Below are 23,596 nucleotides of genomic sequence, written 5' to 3'. Positions count from 1 at the left end.
TTTTCCTGTAAATTATTTGCTCATCTTTTTATCAAAATGTTTATTTCTTATTGATTGGGCAGAAGTCTTTAAATATTTGATATATTAATCTCTAGTCTTATACAGGTTATAAACATTTTCTGTCAGTATGTTAATTATATTTTAGTTTTGTTTATGATGGCTTTTCCTGTGTAAATTGCTGTTTGTGGAAGTCAAATTTATTATTGTTTTCTTTTTCATATGCTTTGATTATTTTCCAGGAAACTTTCACTACCCCAAGTTTATAGACATGGTCTCACATATTTTCTTCTAACACATCTATAATTTGCTTTTAAGCATTTACTTCTCTAATCCATCTATAATTTATTCTTGCATATAACCTCATATTTTTCCAAATGGCTAACCATTTTCCATTATAATTTATAATCATTCCTCCATTGATTTGAAATAACACCTTTTTTACTGAATGTTGTTCAGTTGCTCAGTCATGTTCAACTCTTTGTGACTCCATGGACTGCAGCACAACATGCTTCCCTGTCCATCACCAACTCACAGAGCCTCCTCAAACTCATGTCCATTGAGTCTGTGATACCATCCAACCATCTCATCCTTTGTCACCCACTTCTCCTCCTCCCCTCAGTTTTCCCCAGCATCAGGGTCTTTTCCAGTAAGCCCATCAGGTGGCCAAAATATTAGAGCTTCAGCTTCAGCATCATCCTTCCAATGAATGTTCAAGGTTGATTTCCTTTAGGATTGACTGGTTGGATCTCCTTGCTATCCAAGGGACTCTCAAGAATCTTCTCCAACACCACAATTCAAAAGCATCAATCCTTCAGTGCTCAACTTTCTTTATGGTTCAACTTTCATATCCATACATGACTACTGGAAAAACCAAAGCTCTGACTATACTAGGCTGTCTTTTATAAATGGTTTTATGTCTACTCTAATCTGTTCTACCAGACCAACTGACCTGCCTCTTGAGAAACCTATATGCAGGTCAGGAAGTAACAGTTAGAACTGGACATGGAACAACAGACTGGTTCCAAATAGGAAAAGGAATACATCAGGGCTGTATATTGTCACTCTGCTTATTTACCTTATATGCAGAGTACATCATGAGAAACGCTGGGCTGGAAGAAGCACAAGCTGGCATCAAGATTGCCGGGAGAAATATCAATAACCTCAGATATGCAGATGACACCACCCTTATGGCAGAAAGTGAAGAGGAACTAAAGAGCCTCTTGATGAAAGTGAAAGAGGAGAGTGAAAAAGTTGTCTTAAAGTTCAACATTTAGAAAACTAAGATCATGGCATCTAGTCCCATCACTTCATAGCAAATAGATGGGGAAACAGTGGCTGACTTTATTTTTCTAGGCTCCAAAATCACTACAGATGGTGACTGCAGCTATGAAATTAAAAGATGCTTACTCCTTGGAAGGAAAGTTATGACCAACCTAGGTAGCATATTAAAAAGCAGAGACATTACTTTGTCAACAAAGGTCCATCTACTCAAGGCTGTGGTTTTTCCAGTGGTCATGTATAGATGTGAGAGTTGGACTATAAAGCAAGCTGAGCACCAAAGAATTGATGCTTTTGAACTGTGGTGTTGGAGAAGACTCTTGAGAGTCCCCTGGGCTGCAAGGAGATCCAACCAGTCCATCCTAAAGGAGATCAGTCCTGGGTGTTCATTGGAAGGACTGATGTTGAAGCTGAAACTCCAATACTTTGGCCACCTGATGCGAAGAGCTGACTCATTTGAAAAGACCCTGATACTGGGAAAGGTTGAGGGCAGGAGGAGAAGGGGATGACAGAGGATGAGATGGTTGGATGGCATCACCGACTCAATGGACATGGGTTTGGGTGGACTCCGGAAGTTGGTGATGGACAGGGAGGCCTGGTGTGCTGCAGTTCATGGGGTCTCAAAGAGTCGGACATGACTGAGCTGAACTGAATCTTTTCTACTGACCTGTTTTGCTTTTCCTATTCCAACACCACATTACTTTGGTTTCTACAGATACGTATAATATGTTAATATCTAAGTATGTAATATTATATATCCTCTTGATTAGACATACGTAATTTGTGTCATCTCCTTACTAATTTTCAGTGCCTCCCTTTCTCTGTTTTATACCTAATGTCAGATATAAAATATTCTTATTATTAATGTATTTCCATGTATAAGCAACTTACAAGGCTCAGACTAGGGTGAAATAAATTAGGTGCCTAGGGAACAAAATATTATCAGAGAAATGGTTATTTATGATATGCCATTGGTTAGTGGTTAATATGATATGCCATATTCTAGTCCTGACACTGTTTTATACAATAGCTGAAGTATCATTTAATTCCTAGCAAAGAAACTGTGTGATTTCTGGAGGACCAGGTATCTTGAACTACTTCTTAGCATTGTAAGTTTTGTCAGCATGGCTTTTAAGTGCTAAGAGAACAATATATAAAGCATGGTGAATAAAAACCAAGAAAAGAGAATGTTTCAAGAAGAAGAGAATTGTCAGCTGCTAAGATTTCAAGAAGGATAAGGTCTGAGAGGTGTCTGTTGGATGAATTCTAGGAAGAATTCTTTCCATCTCACTTAGCCATCCCTACTTTTCTGATCCTGTTGCCTCCACGTAAGAAAACACTCAACTAGCTCCTGTTCCTGGTATCTTCTCTTGCTAGTTGTCTAATTGTGGAATTGTCTTTTGAAATATCTTTCTTAAACAGAAAAATATTATTCCTCCTTTCTAGCTGCTGTTAAAATTGAATTTTAAGCTGGATTTTCTTTCAATTATACAATGTTTGTGTGAATTGTAAGTATGTTACCATTTAAATTTTTCTCTATGTATAAATATTTAACATTATCCTTAAGTAATGTCCATATTTGCATTTATATTGGATATTGGATTTTTTACCTTCTAAACTAGAACCAAATGATGATGATGTGGTACGTCATATTATTAAACTAAGAGAAAAACTTGGTTGGCAAACAGTATTACCACGGCACAGTTTGGAATACAGATGTTTCAAAACTGCAACTCAGAAGATACTTCTAAAGGTATTATTCTATTTTGTTCAGTTTTTAGTATAAAAATTAAAATTTAAAAGCTATATGTAAATCTTTGTTTCCTTCATTTTAGATATTCTGTCAAAATCAGACATCATTACATTAATCAAATTGCAATCGTTGTTTTATAGTAATTGTTTACAAAAAATGTTTGATGTAACTTCATTTCACTTATTTAAAGACTGATGAACAGATGTTGATTAGTTTTTTGTGATTTACAAAGAAATCCTGATGTATTAATACTTTGTAGCATTCTATCCTTCTTACTCTCCTACTCCTGGTACTGATTTTCTGTCTCCTCTTTTTTCTTACCTTTTGTATTTTTTTCTTACCCAGCAGCCTCCTCAGAGAGATTTTATCTTGTCCAAGGTCACATGACTAAAGGTCGAAGCTATGATTAGAAGTAAGATCTTCCTCCTGTGACCTCCTTTATGACAGGTGATCTAAGATGGAATAGGATCATCTCTTCCTACTTTTAGTTCAGGAATTCTCAAAGTGCAACCCCCAGGCAAGCAGCATCAGAAACAGCTTTCAGAATATTAGAAACATGTATTTTCATCTTCACCCTTGACCTTCTGAATCTAAAACTCTAAAGTTGGAGCCCAGACATCTGTATTTTATTAAGCTTTCTGGGTGATTCTGATGCACAGTTGAGAACCACTGTTCTAGACCAAGGGTCAGCAAAATTTATTTGGAAAGACCCAGATAATAAATATTTTAAGCTTTTCAGACTATATGGTTTCTGTTCTAGTTACTTAATTCTGTCATTATAGTGGAACAGTAGCGATAGTGTATAGAATGAGCATGGCTGAAAAAAATTATTTAAGAATTGGACATCTGGACTTAGCCATAGTTTTCTTTTTTTTTCATTTACTTTTTTTAAATTTTTTTATTTATTTTTTAATTTTATTTTATTTTTAAACTTTACACAATTGTATTAGTTTTGCCAAATATCAAAATGAATCCGCCACAGGTATACATCTCTGCTCTAGAATGTTCCCATGAGGATAAATGGTCTTTTGATTATTATTCAGAGGCAGCATTAATGTAAAATACATGCATGATGGAATCAGATTCACCTAGTTTTGAATCTCTATACACTCATTATGTTATTTTGGGCAAGTTCCTAACTTCCCTGAGCTTTAGTATCTTGGACCTTGAAGTAGAGATAGTAGTGCTTACTGTAGAGAGCTATGAAAATTCAATGGGATAATGCATGTGGCATGGTATCTGGCAGATAGTGGGCATGGTAGTTTAAAAAAACATAGCTGGGGAAGGCGCCAAGATGGCGGAGGAGTAGGACGGGGAAAACACTTTCTCCCCCACAAATTCATCAAAAGAGCATTTAAACGTCGAGTAAATTCCACAAAACAACTTCTGAATGCCGGCAGAGGACACCAGGCACCCAGAAAAGCAACCCAACTCCTCGAAAGGAGGTAGGAAAAAATATTAAAGACAATGAAAGAGACAAAAGAGGGAGGGACGGAGTTCCGTCCCGGGAAGGGAGTCTTAAAAAGAGAGAAGTTTCCAAACACCAGGAAACCTTCTCACTGCCGAATCCGTGCCGAGCTTTGGAAGCACAGAGGACAACATAACAGGGAGAAAAAATAAATAAACAATTAAAACTCGCAGATTGCGAGCCCTACGGTAACTCCTCCAGCGGAGAAGCAGCGCAAACGCCTGCATCCGCCATTAGCAAGTGGGGGCTGGGCAGGGAGGCGCGGAGCGGGCTGCATCGCTGAGAGTAAGAATCTGGCCTGAATACCCTGAGCACTATCTGAGCGAAATAATTTGGGCTAGCAAACCAGACTGTGGGATATCTACCATGCGAAAAGCCAGCCCTAACCTAAGACACCGCCAGCCCGCGCACGGAACAAAGGACTAAACAGAGGTAGCCGGCTGCAAACCTTCCCCGTCCAGTGACAGGCAGCCAGAGCCGGAAGGGGGCAATCGCAGCCCCAGAGAGACATTATCTATAAAACTGGCTTCTTTGCTAACTAAAACTTATTGGGGGTGTGGACGGTCAATATCTGCCTGAGAAGGTGCGCCAGTTTTACACCCAGATAACCAAGTGGCGGGGAGGCGATAAGTCGCAGCATTGGCGCTCACCAAACACCTCATCACCTGAGCTGCTCGGACCTGGGAAGAGCACAAAACCCAGCCCCAACTGAGTCTGCGCCTCTGAGGACTACCTGAGTGCCTGAACCTGAGCGGCTTGGACCTGGGAGGTGCATGCAACCCAGGGCCAGCCTCGGATTGTTCCCGGCGGAACAACCTAGAGCCTGAGCAGTGTGGGCAGGGAGGCTACACGCGCCGTGAGCGGGGGCAGACCCAGTGTGGCTGAGGCACTGCGAGCGCACGCCAGTGTCATTTGTTTGCAGCATCCCTCCCTCCCTCCCCATAGCGCGACTGAACAAAGAGAAGAAATACAGCTCCACCCACCAGAACACCGACACAAGCTTCCCTAACCAGGAAACCTTGACAAGCCACCTCTACATACCCACACACAGCGAGGAAATGCCACAATAAAGAGAACTCCACAAACTGCCAGAATACAGAAAGGATTCCCAAACTCAGCAATTTAAACAAGATGAAGAGACAGAGGAATACCCAGCAGATAAAGGAACAGGATAAACGCCCACCAAACCAAACAAAAGAGGAAGAGATAGGGAATCTACCTGATAAAGAATTCCAAATAATGATAGTGAAATTGATCCAAAATCTTGAAATTAAAATGGAATCACAGATAAATAGCCTGGAGACAAGGATTGAGAAGATGCAAGAAAGGTTTAACAAGGTGTCTCAGGCCACCTAGAAGAAATAAAAAAGAGTCAATATATAATGAATAATGCAATAAATGAAATTAAAAACACTCTGGAGCCAACAAATAGCAGAATAACAGAGGCAGAAGATAGGATTAGTGAATTAGAAGATAGAATGGTAGAAATAAATGAATCAGAGAGGATAAAAGAAAAACGAATTAAAAGAAATGAGGACAATCTCAGAGACCTCCAGGACAATATTAAACGCTACAACATTCGAATCATAGGGGTTCCAGAAGAAGAAGACAAAAAGAAAGACCATGAGAAAATACTTGAGGAGATAATAGTTGAAAACTTCCCTAAAATGGGGAAGGAAATAATCACCCAAGTCCAAGAAACCCAGAGAGTCCCAAACAGGATAAACCCAAGGAGAAACACCCCAAGACACATATTAATCAAATTAACAAAGATCAAACACAAAGAACAAATATTAAAAGCAGCAAGGGAAAAACAACAAATAACACACAAGGGAATTCCCATAAGGATAACAGCTGATCTTTCAATAGAAACTCTTCAAGCCAGGAGGGAATGGCAAGACATACTTAAAATGATGAAAGAAAATAACCTACAGCCCAGATTATTGTACCCAGCAAGGATCTCATTCAAGTATGAAGGAGAAATCAAAAGCTTTTCAGACAAGCAAAAGCTGAGAGAATTCTGCACCACCAAACCAGCTCTCCAACAAATACTAAAGGATATTCTCTAGACAGGAAACACAAAAATGGTGTATAAACTCGAACCCAAAACAATAAAGTAAATGGCAACGGGATCATACTTATTAGTAATTACCTTAAACGTAAATGGGTTGAATGTCCCAACCAAAAGACAAAGACTGGCTGAATGGATACAAAAACAAGACCCCTACATATGTTGTCTACAAGAGACCCACCTCAAAACAGGGGACACATACAGACTGAAAGTGAAGGGCTGGAAAAAGATTTTCCATGCAAATTGGGACCAAAAGAAAGCAGGAGTCACAATACTCATATCAGATAAATTAGACTTTAAAACAAAGGCTGTGAAAAGAGACAAAGAAGGTCACTACATAATGATCAAAGGATCAATCCAAGAAGAAGATATAACAATTATAAATATATATCCACCCAACATGGGAGCACCGCAGTATGTAAGACAAATCCTAACAAGTATGAAAGGAGAAATTAACAATAACACAATAATAGTGGGAGACTTTAATACCCCAGTCACACTTATGGATAGATCAACTAAACAGAAAATTAACAAGGAAAAAAAAAAAAAAAAAAAAACATGTATCTATAAAGCTCACTAAAGCAAAGCACAGTAAAATGAGGTATGGCAATAAAAGGTGTTAAATTTATCAAATAAAAAAAAAAAAATAAAGTGCTGAAAAATTAAAAAAAAAAAAACTTGAAAAACTAAACAAATTTTAAAAGCTTCAAAATTTGTCTTACAAAATTGACTTACAATGATATTAAAATCAAATATCTTTCAATATCATAGAAAACTGTCTATTTAAAAAATAATTACAGATAAAATTTCCTGAAAAAAAAATTCTTCCAGCAGAATGTTAATAAAGTACAATAATATGAAAATGTAAGATTTATCTCAGAAATAAAGCATTAGTAAATATCCAATCAATTTCTTTTTGCTTTAGTTTAAAGGTGGGAAAGAGGGAACGTTGTACCTCAGGTGCCAAAAAAGGACTCTTAAGTGATTAGAACTTTTCTGAAGAACAAAATTCAAATTTCAAGAGAACTGAGAAAGGGGGAAAAAGTATTTCTCAGCATTGTGTACCTCAAAATCATTGCAACATAAAAAATAAATAAATAAATAAAAAAACATAGCTGTACATGAGTTTACTATCATAAGCTCTCTATGGACTCTCTGATAGGATATGTTTCATTTGTATGTGGAGAAAGGATTGAGAATATAAAAAGTAACACTTGTTTTTAATTGAAAAAGAATAATTGGAACATATTATTATTCTGCTTCTGTAATTAGATTATTTAATTACATATATGATCCACCTAGAATAATTGTATCTACACTAAATTTCTAGTAATCTTAATTTTTTGGAGATGTAATTTAGAGTAGAAATGCCTCAAGTAGTTAAATAACTGTAACAAAGTTCATGTAATATATAAGTCATTACCCAGAGTTTATTATTTCATTTTATTTACAGTTTTTAAGGTTGTTTATTAAGGTTTTTAAGAGCACATTATATCAGACGTCAAAATAAGAAAAAAGAAAAACAGCTGAGACAGTTGAGAAGAACAGTGTCTTCAAGGAAGAAAGCCTTTTTTAAATTAAAACTGAATCTAAGATTTTAAATTACAGTAGTTAGAAATTGTTCAGTTACTAAATTCTTTTTATAATAAAATTTAGCTTTTCAAAAAGACTGATTGACTTTGATGTAGAATTTTTGTCAGCAAAGTTAAAAGTTTCAAAACTGAAATAAATAAATTTCTTTTAAAATTTTTGCTTAATGTAGAATGAATGATTTCTCAATAATGCCAGGTAAGTAAGGAAGTGATGTTTAATATATTGCAATAGCTCAGAATGTGGATTTAGAATCAGAGTTGCATTCAAATCCTTACTTTGCTACTTCCTGACTTTATGACTTTTCTCAAATTACCTAACTTTTAATTAATTTCTGTATCAATTTAAATGAGATTAAAATGATCAAGCTTTAATCTCAAATTTAAGAGATGTGAAAACTAGGTGTATCATCAAGTTCTTCAGGTTAATAAGCACGTTAGTAAGTATATAGATCAATTCTCATGGATGTTTTATCACCACATTATAAGAATGAAAATTAAATACCTTCAATCTTTAAGAAGAGTGATTTTATTGAGCTTTGCATAGACACAATTTCATGTTAGCTTCATTCAGTGATACTATTCTTTTTTATTTATTTATTTTTAATTTGACGATAATTACTTTACAGTACTGTGATAGTTTCTGCCGTACATCAGAATGAATCGACTGTAGGTATACATGTGTCCCCTCCCTGTTGAACACCCCCTCACTTCCTTTCCCACACCATCCATCGAGGTTGTCACAGAGCATTGACTTTGGGTTCCCTTCTTATTTTAATCTATGTTAAAATTGTTTCAGCTTATTGAATAATCTGTTTAACCATTTTATTACTTAATTTGGTCACGTTAATTACATTTTTTTCAACCTCAGGAACCTTTGAAAGATGATGGAGAATTTATATATTGCCTCCTTCGAAAAAATTCTAAAGCTCTTTATAATCCATATGATCTTTATGTAGTGTCTGCCCACAGAGCTAGACATTGCAAAGAATTTTGGATTATTACTGCTTCATTTATTTCAAAGGTAATATTTACAAGGATTTTTAAAAATTTCAGAATCATAATGGAAAAATCATTAATTTTATAACATAATTAGACAAATTCATCTTTTGGGGTTTCAGACAAATCTGGTCATTTGAGTAACAGTTTATGTTTAAGAGCCTCCTTGAGCGAGTTATTTAATAGTGACTTTTTTTCTTTTTTGTAGAATTTTATGTTTGAGGATTCAATTTTAAGAATTTTTTTTTACCTCTCAGGTGTTTTTTTAATATTTAGTGTAATTTATTAAAAGAAGAACTAGAAAACAGGCATTTGCTGGCATAGTAAGTATTGTAATAATAAAAGTAGAGTATTTTCTCAGATTTTTCAGAAACTTCATTCCCAGATCTAGAAATTTCCATATTATACTCTTAGAGAAAACCTTGATATTTACCACAAGTTGTAAGTACACAATTAATTTGTTTCCATCATTTGTTTAATGTCTATCTGACTTTTTCTGCCCTTTCATTCTCCTAACTAAACTCTTAGATGTACATGGGCATGTAAATGTAAATGAAGTAGTAGACTGTGCAGATACGGAAATACCTCAAACATGTATTATCAATTGAAAGTGGAATGAACAACTTCTAAATAAATAAAAACATGCATATAAATGCATATGTGTTGATATAGGCAACTTTTATTTATGAAAGAAATTTAAGAAAATATTACATTTAGATGGGGGAGAGATACTCTTGGGAAGAGAGGAAGCATATCTTGTTTTTTGAATGTCAAAATGGGATTATCTGGAGATTGGGATTATTATGCACTTAGAAACTGTTGCATCCATGTAGTTAAAATTAAGTTCATAAATATTTTATAGAAAATGTAAAAATTATGAGATTCAAAGTAATGGTTATTTGTGAAGGGAAATCAAGTTTGAGTGTAGATGAAGTGGCAGAGGTCAGTTACAGAAAAAGCTTACTATAAAGGCAACTAGCTATGAGCCAAATACAGCTTTTTGTAATTTCCTGAATATAGTGCATGGTTTTTTAAGAAAGTTGAGTCATGTTTTGTCCTTTATATATGCAGGTTACTAAAATAGGTGGTGAAGAAGAAATAGAACTTATACCTACTTTGGAATGGCTACTAGAAAGAAGATGTTACTATTTATTACAGCAATTCAAGATATTTTCCAATTTTCGGTGAGATGAATGAACATGAAACCAATTATTTGTAGTGTGATCCTGGTGAAATTGCAATTGCCTGGATAACATCTGGGTTCTACTACAGTAATGCAATATACATGGGGAATTACAGAGGAAATAGTGTATATCATAACAATTTTTTAGATAAGAGAAATGTACTCATTTAAGTATTAAAACTCTTAACCTTTTTGGATAAATACTTTAAGAAAAAGATATTTTATATTCAAGCAAACTTAAATTATAATTAACTTACCTTTTGATTTTCATGCATTTATTCATTAAATGAATATTTATGAAAGTCTGCTAAGAACCAGACATTATTCTAGATGCTGGGAATAATGTATTGAACAAACCAAGGAATTGTCTTACTCTCAAAAGAATGTAGATTATAGTGTGTGTGTATTTGTGTTAGTCGCTAGTCATGTATGACTCTTTGTGACTCCATGGACTGTAGCCCTCTGGGCTCCTCTTCCATGGAATTCTCCAGGGAAGAATACTGGAGTGAGTTGTCATTCCTTTCCCCAGGGGATCTTCCCAACTGATGGATCCAACCTGGGTCTCCCACATTGGAGACAAATTCTTTACTGTCTTGAGTCACCAGGGAATCCCAGATTATAGTGCGTGAGAAATAATAAAAAGAACACATGAAAACGTAACATGTCAGGTGGAGACGAAATGGTATAAAGGAAAGTAAAACAGAATTAGGGAGGTGGAGAGCTTTTTAATTTAAGGTCATTTAAAAATTTATCTAGTTACAAGTTACATTTGGCATTGCCCTTCTTTGGGATTGGAATGAAAACCTTTTCTAGTCCTGTGGCCACTGCTGAGTTTTCCAAATTTGCTGGCATATTGAGTGCAGCACTTCAGCAGCAGCATCTTTTAGGATTTGAAATAGCTCAGCTGGAATTCTATCACCTCCACTAGCTTTGTTTGTAGTAGTGCTTCCTAGGGCCCACTTGACTTCACACTCCGGGATGTCTGGCTCTAGGTGAGTGCTCACACCATCATGGATATCTGGGTCATTAAGCTCTTTTATGAATAGTTCTTCTGTGTATTGTTGCCACCTCTTCTCAGTGTCTTCTGCTTCTGTTAGGTCCATACCATCTCTCTCCTTTATTGTACCCATCTTTGCATGAAATGTTCCCGTGGTATCTCTAATTTTCTTGAAGTGTTCTCTAGTCTTCCTATTGTTTTTCTCTATTTCTTTGATATTTCTCACTTAGGAAAGCTTTCTTGTCTCTCCTTGCTGTTCTTCGGAACACTGCATTCAAATGGGTATATCTTTCCTTTTCTCCTTTGCCTTTAGCTTCTCTTCTTTTCTCAGCTAATTGTAAGGCCTCCTCAGGCAGTCGTTTTGCATTTATCTTGAGGATGGTTTTGATCAGGGCCTCCTGTGCATTGTTACGAACCTCTGTCCATAGTTCTTCAGGCACTCTGTCAGATCTAATCCCTTGAATCTATTTGTCACTTCCACTGTATAATCATAAGGGATTTGATTTAGGTCATACCTGAATGGCCTGGTGGTTTTCCCTACTTACTTCAGTTGTAGTCTGAATTTTGCAATTAGGAATTCATGATCTGAGCACAGTCAGCTCTGGGTCTTGTTTTTGCTGACTGTCGTATAGAGCTTCTCCGTCTTCGGCTGCAAAGAATATAATCAGTCTGATTTTGGTATTGACCATCTGGTGATGTCCATGTGTAGAGTCTTCTCTTGTGTTGTTGGAAGAGGATGTCTGCTATGACCAGTGCATTCTCTTACCAAAACTTTGTTAGCCTTTGCCCTGCTTCATTTTGTACTCCAAGGCCAAGCTTTCATGTTACTTCAGGTATCTCTTGACTTCCTACTTTTGCATTCCAGTCCCCTATGATGAAAAGGACATCTTTTTTTGGTGTTAGTTCTAGAAGATCTTATAGGTCTTCATAGAACTGTTCAGCTTCTTCAACATTAGTGGTTGAGGCATAGACTTGAATTACTTTGATACTGAATAGTTTGCCTTGGAAATGAACAGAGATCATTCTGTTGTTTTTAAGATTGCACCCAAGTACTGCATTTTGGACTTTCTTGTTGACTCTGAGGGCTTCTCCATTTCTTCTAAGGGATTCTTGCCCACAGTAGTAAATATAATGGTCACCTGAATTAAATTTACCCATTCCGGTCCATTTTAATTCACTGATTGCTAAAATGTCAGTCTTCACTCTTGCCATCTCCTGTTTGACCACTTCCAGTTTACCTTGATTCGTGGATATAACCTTGTAGGTTCCTATGCAATATGTTCTTTACAGCATCCGGTTTTACTTTCACCACCAGATGCATCCACAACTGGTCGTTGTTTTGGCTTTGGCTCAGCATTTTCATTCCTTCTGGAGCTGTTTTTCCGCTCTTCTCCAGTAGCATATTGGGCACCTACCAACTTGGGGAGTTCATCTTTCAGTGTTATATCTTTTTGCCTTTTCATACTGTTCATGGGGTTCTCAAGACAAGAATGCTGAAGTAGTTTGCCATTCCCTTCTCCAGTGATAGCTCCAGTGATAGCTTGGAAGAAAGGCAATGACAAACCAGCTGCATGCAAAGTCACTTCAGTCATGTACAACTCTCTGCAACTCTATGGGCCCACCAGGCTTCTCCATCCATGGGATTCTCCAGGCAAGAATACTGAAGTAGGTTGCCATTTCCTTCTCCAGGGTATTGTCCCAACCCAGGGATCGAACCTGGGTCTCTTGCATTGCAGGGAGATTATGGTGTGAGCCACCAGGGAAGCTCCATGACAAACCTAGACAGCATATGAAAAAGCAGAGATTTTACTTTGGCAACAAAAGTCTGTATAGTCAAAGCTATGGTTTTTCCAGTAGTCATGTATAGATGTGAGAGTTGGACCATCAAGAAGGCTGAGCGCTGAAGAATTGATGCTTTCGAACTGTGGTACTGGAGAAGACTCTTGAGAGTAAGGGAGATCAAACCAGTCTATCCTAAAGGAGATCAACCCTGAATATTCATTGGAAGCACTGTAGCTAAGCTGAAGTTTCAATAATTTAGCCACCTGATGAGAAGAGCCAGCTTATTGGAAAAGACCCTAATGCTGGGAAAGATAGAAGGCAGGAGGAGAAGGAAACAAAAGAGGACAAGATAGTTGGATGGCATCATCGACTCAATGGACATGAGTTTGAGCAAGCTCTGGGAGATGTGAAGGACAGGGAAGCCCGGCATGCTGCAGTCCATGGGATCACAAATAGAAACAACTAAGTGACTGAGCAACAACTAGTTACATTAAATTACATATTACATTACATAGTATCAGGATTCCTGAGGCTCTTTGAACAGAATAGTACTACTTTCACAAAGTAGTCCCAGAATGCTGATTTTTCAGTGTGTATACCCGGTTTATGCAGGTCAGGAAGCAACAGTTAGAACTGGACATGGAACAACAGACTGGTTCCAAATAGAAAAAGGAGTACGTCAAGGCTGTATATTGTCACCCTGCTTATTTAACTTATATGCAGAGTACATCATGAGAAACGCTGGGCTGGAAGAAGAACAAGCTGAATCAAGATTGCCAGGAGAAATATCAATAACCTCAGATATGCAGATGACACCACCCTTACGGCAGAAAGTGAAGAGCAACTAAAAAGCCTCTTGATGAAAGTGAAAGAGGAGAGTGAAAAAGTTGGCTTAAAGCTCAACATTCAGAAAACTAAGATCATGGCATCTGGTCCCATGACTTCATGGGAAATAGATGGGGAAACAGTGTCAGACTTCATTTTTCTGGGCTCCAAAATCACCGCAGATGGTGGTTGCAGCCATGAAATTAAAAGGCGCTTACTCCTTGGAAGGAAAGTTATGACCAACCTAGATAGCATATTAAAAAGCAGAGACATTACTTTGCCAACAAAGGTCCATCTAGTCAAGGCTATGGTTTTTCCAGTAGTCATGTATGGATGTGAGAGTTGGACTATAAAGAAAGCTCAGCGCTGAAGAATTGATGCTTTTGAACTGTGGTATTGGCGAAGACTCTTGAGAGTTCCTTGGACTGCAAGGAGATCCAACCAGTCCATTATAAAGGAGATCAGTCCTGGGTGTTCTTTGGAAGGAATGATGCTAAAGCTGAAACTCCAGTACTTTGGCCACCTCATAAGAAGAGTTGACTCATTGGAAAAGACTATGATGCTGGGAGGGATTGGGGGCAGGAGGAGAAGGGAATGACAGAGGCTGATCATCAAGTCGGTGATGGCTGGATGGCATCACACTGACTCAGTGGACATGACTTTGAGTGAACTCTGGGAGTTGGTGATGGACAGGGAGGACTGACGTGCTGCAGTTCATGGGGTCGCAAAGAGTCGGACACGACTGAGCGACTGAACTGAAACCTAGTTTTATAAAATTTTGTTTCATCCTTAATGTTTTCCTTTTTGTGCATTTTACTGTGTGCTAAGGAAATAAATAGATAATATTTTAAATAGCTACACTTAATATAGTAAATAGTTGAAATAACTAAGAACCTGGTAACTTTTCAGTAAGAGAAATGAATGGATCTTATGGCAGAGAAGTTAGTCATGTAGTGAACAAGTATTTATTATGTATTTGCTCTGTTTTTCTGTTTTGGGCACTGGAGATCCACCTGGGGAAAATTATGCAATGTCTCTTTACCTATAGAATTTATATTCTAATGAAGAAAGATATAGATGTTGAATAAGTAAGATAATTTCAGATAGTGATAAGGACTAGAAAGATAATAAAACAGAGATGTGTGTGTATATGTGTGTTACTACTTTAGATAAGATTGTCAGAGATGTTTTTAAGTAGAGACCTCTATGTGGTGTAGAGGAGACATCCATGTGGGGTCTTGAGAGAAAGGAGTTCCAGGCAGACAATATAGCAAGTTCAACACTTTTTAGTCAGGAATAAGTTTAATGTATAATCAAAGGTAGTAATGCTGTCCCTGAAGCACTGAAGAGGTTGGCAGAAAATGAAGCTGATTTTGTTACTGTTTGGAACCGAAGGCACATACAGTGGAGATGATTAACAATTCTGAGAAGCTTCTTTTCAAGAATATGTGTAATAGTTACTTCCCTGTATTAGGTACTATTAGTGAAGCTAGAAGTTTCTGATTCTAGATTTATTAGTTTATGATATTATCTGGGACATTACTTTCTATATCTATTTATTTAAACTGTAATCTTGAAGTTTCCACTGTTATCCTTGTTGTTTAGTCGCTAAGTTGAGTCTGACTCTCTGCAACCCATCAGGTTCCTCTGTGAATGGGATTCTCCAGGCAAGAATACTGGAGTGGGTTGCCATTTCCTTCTCCATTACTGTTATCCTTGCCTTGTAATAAGTTCTCAGGGTCTATTATGCCCTAAATAAGTTTCATTGATTAGAATTTGGATATCCAGTTGGAACTGGGATAAGAATCATCTTTTTATATGACATTTGGCATCAATAAGTCCACAGTCAAAATGATTGGTTTTCTTTATTGATGTTAAGAAAAATATGTTAAGTTTTAGTCAACTTTAAACTTCTGGGTTCATTTGATTTTTTTATTTTGATTTTTAACATATTTACCACTAATACTGTAATAAGTTATGTTTCAAATAGAAAAAAAAGATAAATATGAAAACAGTAATGACTTAGGCTGGTGATGCTGTATATACAGTGCAATGATGACTTTAGCATCATTATTGCCTTTTTACCTCATGAAACTTTCTGAAGTATTAATTTCTATGGCTTGGTGCATATACTCATTATACCATCAGTGGGTTCCCCTATGATTCATCTGGGTTTCCAGGTGTCTTCTAGCATCCTGAGGTACCATGACTCTATGTGTCTGGATTAGAGTGAGGTAAGATCTTGTTTATGTGTCTTTGGAGCCTGATTTAAGGTCAAGTTGCTAGATTTGTCTGAAGCATTTTGGCTTTCCAGGGCCTCAGGCCATTTCTGATTTCCAGGTGTCATTTCTATTTAAACGACATCACCAGATTCTTTTTGAACTGCTCGAATAGCTCCCGTCTGTCTTCTTTGATTCAAAATCAGCTAATGATGTCACTAAGACTGGCTGGCTATTTGTCTCCTGGGCAGTCTTAGCCCTGCCATTTTGCCTCCCCACTGACTCATCAACTACATCAGGAATCTCACTTTGACAAATAAGAATCACATTTCAATGTTTGTTTAAGAATGACTGTTTTCATCAAGATGGAAAAACTACTGAGATTGTGATAAAGCACTAGACAGTTTCACAAGTGCATAAAATAGGTGGCAGTGTTCATTTAGAGAAGTTAAGGGAAATTTTTTAACAATTGAGCATGTTTATTTCATGTGTGAAAACTAAAGATGATGAATAATCATCAGGGAAACTTCCATTCCTTTTGATGTAGATTCTTTGAGCTTTTAAAAGTACCAATGCATATTTTAAAAACATAAGGATTAAATAATATCAAAATGACATGTATTATCTTAAATTTTAAAAATCTTATATTTTTATGCAATTTTTAAAGATTGTTTTCCATTTACAATTGTTAAAAATATTGACTGTGTTCTCAGTATTGTACAGTAAGTACATCTTGAGCCTATCTTACATGCGATAGCTTTTACCTCTACTCCCCAACCCCTATATTGCTACCTCCCTACTGGTAGCCAGTAGTTCATATAGTTCATTTCTGTACCTGTGAGTCGTCTTCTTTTTTGTTATATTCACTACTGGGTTATATAGATTCCACATATAAGTGATATTATAGAGTATTTGTCTTTCTTTGTTTGACATTTTATGTAGCTTAATGGCTTCCAAGTCCATGCGTGTTGCTGCAAATGACAAAATTTAATACCTTTTTATGACTGAATAGTAGTCCATTGTGTGTGTGTGTGTGTGTGTGTAAGTGTAATCCACATCTTTTTATCCATTCATCTGTTGATGGACCCTGAGTTTGCTGCCATAATTTCACAATTGTAAATAATGCTGCTGTGAACATTGAGGTGCCTGTATCTTGCTGAATTAGTGTTTTTGTTTTTTTTGGATATGTAATCAAGAGTGGTCATATGGTAGATCTATTTTTACTGTTTTGAGGGACCTCCACACTTTTCCATGGTGATTGTATTAATTTACATTCCCATAAACAGTGTACAAGGGCTCTCTTTTCTCCATATCCTTGCCAACATTTGTTCCACTTGTTGTTTTTGATGATAGCACTTCTGACAGATATGAGGTAAAAATCTCATTGTGTTTTTGATTTGCAGTTCCCTGATCATTAGCAATGTTGAGCATCTTTTCATGTACCCATTGGCTGTCTGCATTTCCTCTTTGGAAAAGTGTTCAATTCTTCTGCCCATTTTTTAATCTTTTCTTTGATGTTGAGATGTATAGTTGTTTATATATGTTGGATATTAAATTCCTTGATTGGTCATATCATTGGCAAATATTTTCTCCCATTCAGTAGGTTGTCCTTTTGTTTTGTCAGTGGTTTCCTTTGCTGTGCAAAACCTTTTAAGTTTAATTAGGTCTCATCTGTTTACTTTTGCTTTTATTTCCTTTTCTTTAGGAGGTGTATATAAAAGAAATTGCTGTAATTTCTGTCAAAGAATGTCTTGTTTATGTCTTCTTTTCCTCTGGTAGTTCTATGGTATATGGTCTTAACATTAGTTCTTTAATCCATTATATTTGTATATGGTGTTAGAAAATGTTCTAATTTATTTCTTTTACATGCAGCTGTCCAATTTGCTGAGTATCACTTATTGAAGAGTCTATCTTTTCTGCATTATAAATTCTTGCCTCTTTATTATAGATTAATTGACTTTGAGTACTTGAATTTATTTCTGAGCTCTTTATGCTGTTCCACTAATCTATGTTTCTATATTTGTGCCAATACCATACTATTTTGAATATTGTAGTTTTGTATAATAGTATAGTGTAAAGTCAGGGAGCCTGAGTCCTCCAGCTCTGTTATTTTTTTCTCAAGCTTATGTTGCTTTTTGAGGTTTTTTGTGTTTCCATACAAATTAAAAAAATGTTTGTTCTAGTTTTATAAAAAATGCCATTGGTAATTTGGTAGAGATTGCATTGAATCTGTAGATTACCTTGGGTATTATAGTCATTTTGACAGTGTTGATTCTTCCAATTCAGGGGCACAGTATGTCTTTCTGTCTGTGTCATCTTCAGTTTCTTTCATTAGCTTCTTATAGTTTTAGAGTACAGGTCTTTTGCCTCCTTCAGTTGGTATCTTCTTGGTGTTTTATTCTTTTTGATGCAATGGTGTGTGCATGCTCACTTAGTTGTGTCTGATTCTTCACAACCACATGGACTATAGCCTGCCAGGCTCCTCTATCATCCATGGGATTTTCCATGAAAGAATACTGGAGTGGGTTGCCATTTCCTCCTCCAGGGGATCTTCCTGACCCAGACATTGAAACCATCTCCTGCAGGTGGATTCTTTACTGCTGAGCCACCTGGGAAGCCTTGATGTAATGATAAATGGGATTGTTTTCTTAATTTCATTTTCTGATAGGTTTTGTTAGTGTATAGGAATACAGGAGATTTCTGTGTATTATGGGATCACTTGTTGATCATTCAGATGTTCCGCAGGTGCTGAGTTTATAAAACCTGTCACAGGTGTGTAAATCTGCTATCTGTACTGTTGTAAGGAGAGGTTTCAGCTCATTTTCCTTAGTTTCACAGCTCCTATGTCTCAGCTGTGGTTTCAGCCCCACTTCTGCATGAGGACCACCTACGGGCGTCTGTGCCTCAGACTTCCCTGGAGCATCTGAGCCTGCCAGTGGCAGTGGAGTGCAGGGGCAGGGGGTGGGGGAGATGGCAGTCACAAGCACAAAGAGAGCCAGCCCTGGCAGGATCCTTTTCTAGTGTCCAGGGAGGCAGGGGCTGGTGCATGGGAAGAGGGGCTGCAATGGCAGCCTCACACTTTGTGCTTCATTCAGCAATGGCACCTCACTTCTGTGGCTCTACAGGCTTGCTTTCTGCGTGAGCATTTCTGGTTGAAGAGCTACTCTCCCCCACCCCTTTGACTGTCTCCTCACAGCCAACAGCAGTCCTTTCCCGAGGTCTGCTCATCAAACCCCACAGTCCAGTACCTATGCTTTGTCTGCACTGGCAGACACATGTCTCAGGCTGGGGCACGCAGAGCTGTGGCTCCAACCTGTGTAGGTTTCACTCTGTTCTGCCACCACAGACTGGTTGCTGTGCTCTCCTCCCAGCCCTCAAAGCTGTCCTAGCTGATCTCCCCACCAGTAAGAGGGCTTTCTTGCATGCTGAAACCTCTTCTTTCCTTCAGCTCCCCCCAGGAGCACAGGTCCCAATCCACTTCCCCTCCTTTTCCTTTTCCCTTCTTCTTTCTTTTGTCTTACCCAGTTACGTGGGGATCTTTCTTGTCCCTTTAGGTGTCTGAGGTCCTCTGCTGCTGCTGCTGCTGCTGCTAAGTCGCCTCAGTCGTGTCTGACTCTGTGTGACCTCAGAGACGGCAGCCCACCAGGCTCCCCCGTCCCTGGGATTCTCCAGGCAAGAACACTGGAGTGGGTTGCCATTTCCTTCTCCAATGCATCAAAGTGAAAAGTGAAAGTGAAGTCGCTCAGTCGTGTCCGACTCTTAGCGACTCCATGGACTGCAGCCCACCAGGCTCCTCCATCCATGGGATTTTCCAGGCAAGAGTACTGGAGTGAGGTAGTGTTAAGTAAATGCTCTGTGAGAACTGTTTCATTTGTAAATATATTCTTGATTCATTTGTGGCGAAAGGTGAACTCTGCATCCTCTTACTCCTCCATCTTGACTCCTTTGACTCTTCTTGAAGTATGATTCTCTTTTAAAACTAGTAACCAAATGAATCTATAATGAAAATAGTAGTTTTACAGGTTTTATACTTATTTGAATATTGGAACTAAATTAATTATGTATCTATGGGAAGTTTAATAACTTAATTTGCTTTGTGCTCTGTATTCTATTGATAGGTTGGGAAAAAGGTGATATGGTTTAATATTTCCTTTAGGTAGCTCAGGATGAATGAAACGTTTTCTAGGGAATTTTCTAGTATTACTAAGACTTTACTAAATTATTCATCTATTTTGTTAGTACTGATTTACGAATATAGAATTAAGAAGTGTTTTTCTTTTCAGAATTAATAAATTATTTGTTACTTGGAAACTGACCGTTAAAAGAATTAAGACTGATAAGAGCAGGTAAGTCTATGAAATACAATTATAAAAATTTTGAGAGGAAGCCTTATTTGAAATATGTAGTATGCAAATAGATATACATGAATTTTAACTCAGTGATTAAAAAGTCACATTCTATACCCCTTATGATTAAATTTAATCTATGTCATTTTTAAAAGACTATTATAATATTATATATATTTAACATAAAATGTGTTACTATATATATAAATATAGTCAGTTCAGTTCAGTTGCTCATTTGTGTCCAGCTCTTTGTGACCCCATGGACTGCAGCACGCCAGGCTTCTGTGTTCATCACCAATTCCCTGAGCTTTCACATTTCAAAAATCGTGTCCGTTGAGTCGGTGATGCCATCCAATCATCTCATCCTCTGTTGTCCCCTTCTCCTCCAGCCTTCGATCTTTCCAAGCATCAGGGTCTTTTTCAGTGAGTTGGTTCTTCGCATCAGGTGGCCAAAGTATTGGAGTTTTAGCTTCAGCATCAGTCCTTCCAATGAATATTCAGGACTGAGTTCCTTTAGGATGGTCTGGTTGGATCTCCTTTCAGTCCAAGGGACTCTGAAGAGTCTTCTCCAACACCACAGTACAAAAGCATCAATTCTTCAGCATCCAGCTTTCTTTATGGTCCAACTCTTACATCCATACATGACTACTAGAAAAACCAAAGCTTTGACTATACAGACCTTTATCAGTAAACTAATGTCTCTGCTTTTTAATATACTGTCTAGTACATATATATACCACAGCTTCTTTATCCATTTATCTGTCAGTAGACATCTAGGTTGCTTCCATGTTATAGCTATTATTAATAGTGCTGCAGTGAACATTGGGGTACATGTGTCTTTTTCAGTTTTGGTTTCCTCAGGGTATATGCCTAGTAGTGGGATTGCTGGGTCATATGGTGGTTTTATTCCTTTTAAGAAATCTCCAAACCATCTTCCATAGTGGCTGTATCAATTCCCACTGGCAATGCAAGAGGGTTCCCTCTTCTCCAGACCCTCTCTTGCATTTATTGTTTGTAGACTTTTTGATGATGGCCATTCTGACTGGTATGAGGTAGTATCTCACAGCCGTTTTGATATGCATTTCTCTAGTAATGAGTGATGTTGTGCTAGCATCTTTTCATGTGTTTGTTAGCCATCTATGTATCTTCTTTAGAGAAATGTCTGTTTAGGTCTTTTTCCCTAAAAAGGATTGGATTGGGTTGTTTGTTTTTCTGATATTGAGTTACATGAGATGCTTGTATATTTTGGAAATTAATTCTTTGTCAGTTGTTTCCTTTGCTATTACTTCCTCCCATTCTGAGGGTTGTCTTTTCACCTTGTAGTTTCCTTTGCTTTGCAAAAACTTTTAAGTTTAATTAGGTCTCATCTGTTTATATTTGCCTTTATTTCCATTACTCTAGGAGGTTGGTCATAGAAGATCTTGCTTTGATTTATTTCATCGAGTGTTCTGCCTATGTTTTCCTCTAAGAGTTTTATAGTTTCTGGTCTTACATTCAGGTCTTTAATCCATTTTGAATTTATCTTTGTGTATAGCATTAGGAAGTATTCTAATTTTATAGTAAGCTAATTTCCTATAGCTTTTCAGTTTTCATATAGTTTTTCACAGTAGGTGAATTGTGAAATTCCACATATTCAAGCTGGTTTTAGAAAAGGCAGAGGAACCAGAGATCAAATTGCCAACATCCGCTGGATCATCGAAAAAGCAAGAGAGTTTCAGAAAAACATATGCTTTATTGACCATGCCAAAGCCTTTGACTGTGTGGATCACAGCAAACTGTAGAAAATTCTGAAAGAGATGGGAATACCAGCCCACCTGACCTGCCGCCTGAGAAATCTTTATGCAGACCAGGAAGCAACAGTTAGAACTGGACATGGAACAACAGACTGGTTTCAAATAGGGAAAGGAGTACGTCAAGGCTGTATATTGTCACCCTGCTTATTTAACTTACATGCAGAGTACATAGTGAGAAACACTAGGCTGGATGAAGCACAAGTTGGAATCAAGATTGCTAGGAGAAATATCAATAACCTCAGATATGCAAATGACACCACCCTTATGGCAGAAAGTGAAGAAGAACTAAAGAGCCCCTTGATGAAAGTGAAAAAGGAGAGGGAAAATGTTGGTTTAAAGATCAACATCCAGAAAACGAAGATCATGGCATCTGGTCCCATCACTTCATGGCAAATACATGGGGAAACAGTGAAAATAGTCAGAGACTTTATTTTGGGAGGCTCCAAAATCACTGCAGATGGTGACTGCAGCCATGAAATTAAAAGATGCTTGCTTCTTGGAAGAAAAGTTATGACCAACCTAGACAGCATATTAAAAAGCAGTGACAGTACTTTGCCAACAAAGGTCAGTCTAGTCACAGCTATGGTTTTTCCAATAGTCATGTATGGATGTGAGAGTTGGACTATAAAGAAAGCTGAGCACTGAAGAATTGATGCTTTTGAACTGTGGTGTTGAGGAAGACTCTTGAGAGTCCCTTGGACTGCAATGAGATCCAACCAGTCCATCCTAAAGGAACTCAGTCCTGAATATTCATTGGAAGGACTGATGTTGTAGCTGAAATTCCAGTACTTTGGCCACCTGATTAGAACTGACTCATTTGAAAAGATCCTGATGCTGGGAAAGATTGAAGGTGGGAGGAAAAGGGGATAACAGAGAATGAGATGGTTGGATGGCATCACCGACTCAATGGACATGAGTTTGAGTAAACTCCGGGAGTTGGTGATGGACAGGGAGGCCTGGTGTGCTGCTGTCCATTGGGTTGTAAAGAGTCGGACATGACTGAGTGACTGAACTGAACTGAAATGATGCACAGTATCATGTCATCTTCAAACTGGTCATTTATTTTTGACTGTGCTGGGTCTTCATTGCTGTGCATAGGTTTTCTCTAGTTGCAGTGAGTGGGGGCTATTTTCTTGTTGCTCTATGCAGGCTTCTCATTGCGGTGGCTTCTCATTGCAGACCACAGGCTCTAGATATGTGGGCTTCAGTAATTGTGGTACAAAGGCTTAGTTGTGCTGCAGCATGTGGAATCGTCCCAGACCAGGGATTGAACCTGTGTCCCCTGCATTGGCA

General features: G+C 37.6%; 1 protein-coding gene across 2 annotated transcripts in view; it reads left to right on the top strand.

The window, feature by feature from the left end:
• DNAH14 (dynein axonemal heavy chain 14) overlaps positions 1 to 23,596 on the top strand; it is a 376,358-nt gene that overhangs the window by 37,625 nt on the left and 315,137 nt on the right. Inside the window, exons 5-8 of one of the 2 annotated variants that reach the window (XM_086345146.1) lie at positions 2,901 to 3,031; positions 9,031 to 9,183; positions 10,230 to 10,342; positions 20,448 to 20,510. In XM_086345146.1, coding sequence (XP_086201272.1) covers positions 2,901 to 3,031; positions 9,031 to 9,183; positions 10,230 to 10,342; positions 20,448 to 20,510 — 460 coding nt within the window. Of the gene's footprint in view, positions 1 to 2,900; positions 3,032 to 9,030; positions 9,184 to 10,205; positions 10,343 to 20,447; positions 20,511 to 23,596 lie in introns of those variants that run through there. The other variant, XM_086345147.1, reaches the window with a different exon arrangement.

Source organism: Bos grunniens, chromosome 16 (genome assembly GCF_055505025.1).
Source record: "Bos grunniens cultivar Pamir isolate PY7600 chromosome 16, Bosgru_T2T1.0, whole genome shotgun sequence".
NCBI classification, from domain to species: Eukaryota; Metazoa; Chordata; class Mammalia; order Artiodactyla; family Bovidae; genus Bos; species Bos grunniens.
The sequence above is the reverse complement of the archived record's forward strand: the minus strand, read 5'-3'. Positions and strand labels throughout refer to the sequence as shown.